The sequence below is a fragment of the Salvelinus sp. IW2-2015 genome, linkage group LG24 (assembly GCF_002910315.2).
Source record: "Salvelinus sp. IW2-2015 linkage group LG24, ASM291031v2, whole genome shotgun sequence".
NCBI lineage: Eukaryota > Metazoa > Chordata > Actinopteri > Salmoniformes > Salmonidae > Salvelinus > Salvelinus sp. IW2-2015.
In genome coordinates this window covers 9,735,514-9,743,938 of record NC_036864.1, presented here as the reverse complement: position 1 = coordinate 9,743,938, position 8,425 = coordinate 9,735,514, and the positions used below count along the sequence as shown (strand labels likewise).

The 8,425-nt window shown below is 40.5% G+C and overlaps 1 protein-coding gene across 2 annotated transcripts; it reads right to left on the bottom strand.

Annotated features, from left to right (window-relative positions):
- Window positions 1–3,301: 3,301 nt before the first annotated feature.
- LOC111951262 (RAD51-associated protein 1-like) lies at window positions 3,302–7,602 on the bottom strand. 2 transcript variants are annotated; one of them, XM_070434788.1, is made up of 9 exons: window positions 7,184–7,602; window positions 6,906–6,952; window positions 6,636–6,780; window positions 5,822–5,895; window positions 5,490–5,570; window positions 5,205–5,342; window positions 4,932–5,102; window positions 4,674–4,826; window positions 3,302–4,527 (listed from the first exon to the last, which is right to left on the bottom strand). In XM_070434788.1, exons 1-9 carry the CDS (start codon window positions 7,279–7,281, stop codon window positions 4,403–4,405), a joined length of 1,032 nt encoding a protein of 343 aa, XP_070290889.1. In that variant the 5' UTR covers window positions 7,282–7,602; the 3' UTR covers window positions 3,302–4,402. The 2 variants fall into 2 exon arrangements, with proteins under 2 accessions (XP_070290889.1, XP_023825070.1); XM_023969302.2 differs by lacking the exon at window positions 5,490–5,570 and having other exon boundaries at window positions 5,789–5,895.
- Between the last annotated feature and the right edge of the window lie 823 nt (window positions 7,603–8,425).

Here is an 8,425-nt window from a genome sequence, read left to right as displayed (position 1 = left end):
ATAGGCTAAGCACAATAATTGTTATGAAGAGTGTTTTCTTAATGCAGTGTAGCAGTTTTACCTCAACTGCACTATTGGGCAAAGGGTCATTGTCCACACTACTTTTTGACACTATTTTTGGGCTTATAACACTAGACCAACTGGAAACAATTGCGCAAAGGTAAAACATAGCCCTTTTTATTTTCTAGTGGAAACAAAGGTGTGTTTTTCCTGCAGCATGATGGAGTGCACCACTAGACCTGTGTTGTTGTAGGTGGGTGTTTATTCTCTAACTTTAGTAGTAGGAGGCATCCAAGGCTAAGGAGTATGGAGGGACCACCCACTGGTCTAATCCAGATCAGGCTAAATCCCATTAGTAGCCTGCCCTGGACTGACTGCCAGAGACACAGAGAGGAAAACCACTCTGGAAGGAGCAGAGCTAGGAGCATAAGCACTGTGGTGGACATCAATAGCAACACAACCCTGAGAGCACACAATGCAGTGTTAACTATAGCAATAGAACTAAAACACAGTGGCCAAGCCTACATCTCTATTGTTTAGACCTCCACACACAAACCAAATGCCCGTCATGCAGTTTGAATTTCTATGATCGAGTCCAAGGTAAATCCAACAATAACTAAGAGCATTCAATAACAACCACCTCTTCAACTGCTGATCCAAATAAAGTCAAAACAGGCATTAGTRATCAGCCCTGTTTTGAGTCTTACCCTGTCATCTTCATGTCCCAGAACAGGCCGGGGACAGATAGGCTTGGCCCGTGTAGCTGGCCTTTCCCAAGGACCCATACTATAACACAGATTGTATCTGCTTCTATCTGCRTACAGAGTCAATTAGACAAAATATTGTCTTGAGTAGACTAATCTGGCACTGCTGGCTTTACCCTAAACAGTACTGTCTGTCAGGGGTCAGAACCGGTCTAACCTTGCTGGTCAGAGTGAACTCTATCCTTTTGACTGAGCAGTGGTGGTGACACAACTGTCCCAGACAGACAGGCAGGCAGACAGACACCTCAGGCAGGCGGTGGCTGAGGAATGGGAAGTGAATGACAGAGTGGGCTACCTTTCAGKTTCATTCCTCTGGGAATGTGTGGGTTATTTGACTTAGCTACAAGGGGTCAGAGAATGCACATACTTGCTTTTCTTTGTGCTGTAACAGAGATTTAACTCCACAACATACAATGAGGGGGAGGGGGGGGACACTTTAAATAATAAAATGTAGCCTTCATGATTAGAAGATGATGCTTCATTTCCAATTTCCAGCTAAATACTTTGTTGAGAATGCCTCCAACAAGACCAGGAAAACACCGGACACACACCACAGACAAAACAGAAATGTCCATCACCATGTATGAAATGACTGCTCAGTGGACTGTCTATATCGCATGTATAACATGTTGTAGAGCACCCAACGCYTTTGGCTTATCACTCCCCCATAAACCCTGAACACGGTGTAAGCGACCTGTCTGCATTGTCTACCACTCTGAACCATCTGTCGGCACATCCGCCAGGTGGTGGGGTGGGGTGAGCTGCACTCTCTGTTCCCCTGTCCGCTGTCCATGGTGCTGGAGATGAGACAGGCAGTCTGGCTCAATGTCAGCCAGGTAAGCCAAGACAGGTTTACGTCACCTCCTCCACCCCCTGCCAAGGGCAATGGGCTAGTGCTCTAACAGGCCATTTTTGGTTGCCACCGTTTGCAACCACATATGGGAACAATGTACAGCCATGAGCATTTTACCTGAAACAAAATGCATAATGTGATGTTTCTTTTGAGTCCAATAGGAACCAATGAAAGCAAGCTTTAAATCAAGCAATGCTCATGTCTTTTTCTTCACTTTCATTATCAGCCCCTGCTGAGTTCTGATAGTACGTTCCAGAGTTTGTGGCAGATCGTGCCTCAGCCAGCAGCCCTAAATAGACATTTGATCAGAGAAGTCTGTATAACAACATATCTAGTAGCACGGAGATGTTTCCTGAGTGCATGGCGTGTAGAGGGAATTCATCATCTCTCACCATTTCATATTCCTGCCTTTGGTTTCAGGCTTCCTCTCACTGGTATGCTACATGCAATGAATGAGGGAATCTCCCACTCTTCTTTTCTTGGTGGATTTTTTTCATTCCACACTTCCTATCCTGTCCTCCAGTGGTCCAGCTATTTGTATCCCAAATCCCAGGTAGCCTACTGCAGATCCCAGTCACAGAGGATACTGACTATTGTTTCAATTATTTGGAACTGCAGCATTGCATAGAATTCAGCCTGTGCAGAGACTGTGCTATTCAGATATCAATATATGGTCTTTTTTAATTGCCAGAGGATTGAAATGGAACTGGGGTAGGGCTTCAGATTGATGGTAAGCTTACCTTCTTCCTGTGGTAGGCCCAGTTGGATCCAAGGCTGGAGTTTTGTTAGGCAAATCTGACTGTTGGATTGTGGGCTGATCTCAGGTGGTCAAGACATAATCTAAGTGTCTGCTAAATGCCTATATTGTAAATATCAAGAGGAATACAGTACCTTTTTCAACAATGGGAGAAGTTGGCTCCTGTTTTCGATAAATCTCTTCAATTTATTTTTCATTTCTTTCCTATTGAAACAGAATGGTCATCAATTTGAGATGTTTAAAGAGTCTCTGAAGATGTTTGACATCCAGGGCTTCTTTTTCTTTTTTTAAATAGTGGAATTATCTTTTGTGAGCAAGTTTTTTTAATCATATTTGTCTGTTATCCCTTTAGATGTTTGCATACAGTCAGTTGATGAGTAAATAACACAGCAATAGAATGAAAAAATTGAAAATGCACTCAAAAATTTGGCAAATTCACGATTTAAAAAGAATTGTTGATAAACAAAATCGGAAATGGTAGTTATACAACTAATTCACACTTACTTTCGCTCATTGGATAGATTTACTTCGCTCATGTTCGGTGTTTACTGCTGCAAGGTAACAGACTAAACTAAATATTGAACTCAGTCAAACGCAATGGTCAAACTGACTATGCATACATACGCGTCATGTCATTGTGATTTCATGATGTCGTAATGGAGATACATTTGGACTGACGGCGGCGCGCTGTTGACTGATCAACGCTAAAAGTGAAATCAACACGTWAAACAACGCATTATGTAACGCTAAAAATCATGATAATGTTTGGTAATTCACTTTCCATTTCTGGTTTTGGGAGAAATTAGCATTATCATTCACTCAAAAAAACAACTGTCCACAATGTTCCATACCACAGGGGAGATGTTGCACAAACTCATTAGCCCTATACAGGCTATACTGGAAACATGCTCACTACATAAAAACGTATAGTTTATATTGAATCTTTAATGTTTTATATTTACACATTGTACAACGCTTTCGCTGAACAAAATCCACAAAACTTTAAACACAAATAGAACACGTACGTAGTCTATTCTACTGGATGTTCATAAAATCAAGGTAAAACGTTATATAAAGGGGCATTCTGTAGTTGCTACATCCATTATTTWACTTTTAAAAKAAGCTTTGTTTTACTCCAATGTTTGTGACAAATAAACAATAAATCAATTAAATGCAAACAAACACTACCCACTGGGCACAGCCTTCAGTTCAACTTCTCGTTTTTATTTACATTTGGTTTAGTTGTCAACTAACGCGAATTTAACATGAAATTAACAACAAATGTCATGTCGTTTTAGGTTAAAAGTGGATTAAAAAAAATATGTAATGCCCTTACCGTGACTTTTAGTAAATCCAATCAGTTTTTCACGTTGATTCAACTTCATCACATATATTTTTTGGGTTGAAATGGCGTGGAAACAAAGTTGATTCAACCAGTTTTTGCCCATTGGGTATATAGCCTCAAAACATGGTTAAAACTAWAGTTTTGATATCACGRGTGGTCAGTCCTTGGCATCCACAGCTTTGACTATGAATTTCAGAGTGGTTACATTTCTCCAGCCTCATCCCTCAGCTTTTTACCAAAACAGGGGCGGGTCTCCGCTTTGTTATTGATTCAACYGATTGCCACTTTAACCATGATAATTTAGCATTTTCAGATAATTACATCCAGCAGAGTGCGMCATTGCACCATTTCATTTACATGTTGGAGTGAAAACTAAAAACAGACAGAAGACAAAAATACTCTCTGAAATAATAAAAGACACAAAGGGTTTGAAATCTGAAGGCTTTGCTGTAGGCCGAATAACAGTAAAAGTTGGGAACTGACCTTTGTTAAGTCAAATGGTCCAAAAGATGAGCTGTTATAAAAAGGAGAGCATGTACGACCCCAGACTAATAATAATTAACAGTACAATTCTAATGCCTCTTATAAAATAGACAGATCTAGAGGATTACAAAAGAAATCGTGAAAGTCAACTGTCAATTACGCAGAGAGGCACAGAGCTCCTCTCTAATAGATAGGTGGGGTCAGTGACTAGCAACACTGCAGCACCATGCATCCCGCACCAGGCGAGACAGTCCAAGTCTTAGACCCTGCCCTGGAGACTTCACTGGGGCACTCTGTGATGAGCAGGGACTTCTTCCAACGTGACCTGATGACAAGTTGTATGATAAAAAATAATGGGTGAACTGGGTCTTAAAATGCCTGTATACAAGGCACAACCTTGTTAACAAACATGCAGTCCTACACCTGCTTATGAGATTACGATGACCTCCTTGACCTTTCAGTCAGTCTTACCTGGAGGATTCCACTTGGGTATTCTGCCCCCCGCTGGACTGCCAGAGACTGCAGRTCTGGAGACAGGAGAAGTGCCAGGAGACCTCTTGGGCACAGAGGCTGGCTTGGCAGTTGGACTTCTACCTAAGGTGGGAGTTTTTAGACTGGAAGTCCCTGTGAGGCACAGAAGGACAATTTGATTGAAACTCTGCAGGCTGGGAGCATAAAAAGATTGCGTTATTAGAATGGCAGTTCGTAGTTCTTAAAGCTATTAAGTACCTGTCAAATGTGGTTTTGTTTTTGAAGGCTGCTTTTCTTCCTTTGGTTTAGCTTTTGGTTGCTCCTTCTTGGCTGTCTTCTCTTCTGTGTTCTTTTTCTCTGGTTTCTTTACTGTGAACTCATCATCATCACTTTCAGCTGGATCACTGAAATCAGCATCACTCTCTGAATCTGAATAGAAAGAAATATTCAGTACGCAACAARTGTGTGTCATGAAATACACCTGGAATGTAGAAAAACAAAGAGCCTATGCCTTTGGGTTGCTATGACAACCTGATGTCCCTTTGGGATTGTAGTCCTCATCGCCATCCTTCAGCATGCTCCTTTGCTGCTCTGTAGCCTTGGAGGCTGCCTTCCTCTGTCTGGAGTGGGCGCAAGGGGATCCCCGATCATTCGTGATCTGGTCAAGGCCTAAGGGAGGAGATGATCTAATCACAAAGGGATCACTAGTGACTGTGAGATGCAAAAGCATGGGATCGAATAATATTAAATAGATTAGGTAGTGGTGGGCATGTGTAGCATCACCAACCATGCATTTGAGATATCAAAAATAAATACCCAAAAGGTTGATGTCCACACTGCAGTTGGAAAGGCCTAATGATGGATCCAGATTTTCACCATCTCTTTGTGGTTGATTCTTGACATATTTTTCAAAAAATATATAGAATAAAACAAAATTAAATTGCAAATCATTTTTGGCAGTGAGTGAGAAATGTGAGTCATCCATTCTCTACTGTATGTAGTGTGCACATTGTGATAAAAGTACCATGGAGCCAAACCACTCCAAATTGCTGTTTTGCTGTTGAACAGCAGTGTTTCAAACACCAGTTGTAAAGAATCAACAGTCCAATGCAAACCTGGATTATAAGAACATTGTTCCTCATTTATCTCTGTGGTTTTAAGCAACGACAGAGTAAGAGCTGCTTCCAAATCTCTGTCATACAGCTTCTCATCCAATGGTTTCCTGAAAAACACAGGTACAATTCTGATGTTAGCATATTTTACATTAAAGGCCTTCTCAAAGGGACATGTGACAAAAGTGTGACAAAGTTAACATGTAACACGTGATATGTGTAGTGTAGTTGAATTCTGGTCATCCTGACCTGCAGTGCGGAAGTTTCACCGACAATACTGATCAACATAGAGCAGATTGATCACAAGGTTACATTCAGAGTGACTTTCACTCTGTATCACCATKACACATCAAAACACCCCTACTGCCACTGGCCTCAGAGACCTTGCCAATGATTCACCACACCTTGTGGCTTTTTGTGATTTGATGCATGGCAGATCACAAGCAACGCGTCTGGCTAAAAGACTCATTTGAGTTTGAGCACTGATTTATGGAGTTCTTCTCTGGGCCAGTTGTCAGCATGATGTCATTACATACACCATATAGACACACTGTCCCTAATACTGCCTGCAACTGGGTATTTGTTATTGTTTATCTCTCACTATGCAGAATAAGTGAAGGGGCACTGACTGAGGGCAACAAAGACATTCAGTGTGTCTGTGTTCTGAATGCATGCTTCTGTTTGCATAGCTGCTGTCACACACTACAAAACTGTTAAGAATGTTTCATACCTTTTGTCTCCACAACATATTGAGGAACAAAGAAACAACGTGTAATTCTGTTGAATATATAGTGTTGTTTTGTAAACCTTTTAAGGGTTCTTTCTGCTTGTTTCTGATTCCACTTCCTACCTGTCCTTGTGGCCTATGGGCTGTGAGTTAGTCTCTTGACTGGAGGCCTTGTTTGAARGTTTCTTGCTCTTCTCCTGCGCTGGCTCTTTCACACTCTCCTTGGCTTTTTTGCTGGGTGGTGCTTTCACAGAGGCAAAATCATCATCTGTTTCACATGATCAGAAACAGTGGGACACATGATTACATACAAACCATAAAAGGAGAAGGGAATTGCAACACCAACTGGCTATTTACACCATAAATTAATGAAATACATTGGATTTGACATACCATCAGCCAAGTCCTGGAAATCTGAATAATTTRCAAGCTTTGTCTTCCTGTCAACAAAACACACACACACCTTATAAGTGACTATATTTGCAAGATCAGGCAGTCTCAAGACAGACGGGTTGCCTCCCACAATGTACCAATGTAGGTCTGGGATTTCCGGGAATAAAGATCAAGCAAAGCAATAAACTTCACTTGTCAGTTCGTACTAACGTTACGTTAGCAAGTTACTGTAGCTAGTGAAGCTTAGCTAATAAAAAAGGTAAGCTTTGGTTACAAACCTCGATGGTCGCTCCATATCAGTTTTCTTTTCTTTAGCGATGGTCAAAATTATATTATTGCTCAAATGTTTTAATGATCGTATCATAAAAGTAGCCATAAAACATACTATGCGATTTTCAAAAGTGGTCACTGGTCCACGAAAACAAACTTTCAATCATCCCGCCCGAAAATGTGATTACAAATCTCACGATTTAGATTCGATGATTCGTCGTTTCTTGTTCTTCACGTGTATGAGACAAAGGGAGATTTTCAAATCTTATATATCGTTGCGTCCTCTCTCCTCTCTTCGTCTCCTTCTCAAAACCCAATGGAGAAGAATGTCAGAGGGGCGGGACCTCTGGCTTTCTCCTCCAATGTGTTGTGAGAAGGGGACGAGATCTTACCAAAGATATTTATAACTAACCCTCCTTGTTCCATCTGTGTGATGGTGAGAAGAGGCGAATCTACTGAGAACAAATACAACTTTCACCAATCACCACAGGTCTAGGATCAGATTATACCAAGGAACAGTTTTTATTTTACCTTTAGTCAACTATGCAAGTCATTAAGAATAAATTCTTATTTTCAAAGAAAGCCTAGGAACAGTGGGTTAACTGCCTTGTTCAGGGGCAGAACGACAATATTTCTTTACCTTGTCAGCTCGGGATTCGATCCTGCAACCTTTCGGTTATTAGTCCAACGCTCTACCACTAGGCTACCTGCTGCCAATAAAAGATTAATCAACCATCAGTAATCAATTAACAATTCGAGAGGTTTTGTTCTGTACAGAAATTGTTTTCTGCTTTATTTTCATTGAATTGTAAATGATGTCATTGAAGTTGTAGAAGTAGCAAGTGTTATGTGTGGCCTCTGTTTCAGGGCTAAACATCGCTGAAATTAGATTAGCTAATTTAGGTTTTGTTGTGTGAATTAACAATATCAAATTTAATTAGAGTTGTACAGGTTTAGCTACATAAATTGACATTTTAAGCAAGTGCAATATAATAGCAATCGTGTAAAGTACTTAAGTAAAGTAAAAATATTTTAAAGTACGACTTAAGTATTTTTTTAGGGTATCTGTACTTTACTTTACTTTTGATCTTTTTGACAACTAAAACTTCTACTTCACTACATTCCTAAAGAAAATACTGTGCTTTTTACTCCATACATTTTCTCTGACACCCAAAAGTACTCGTTACATGTTGAATGCAGGACACGAAAATGATCAAATTCATACACTTATCAAGAGAAAATCCCTGGTC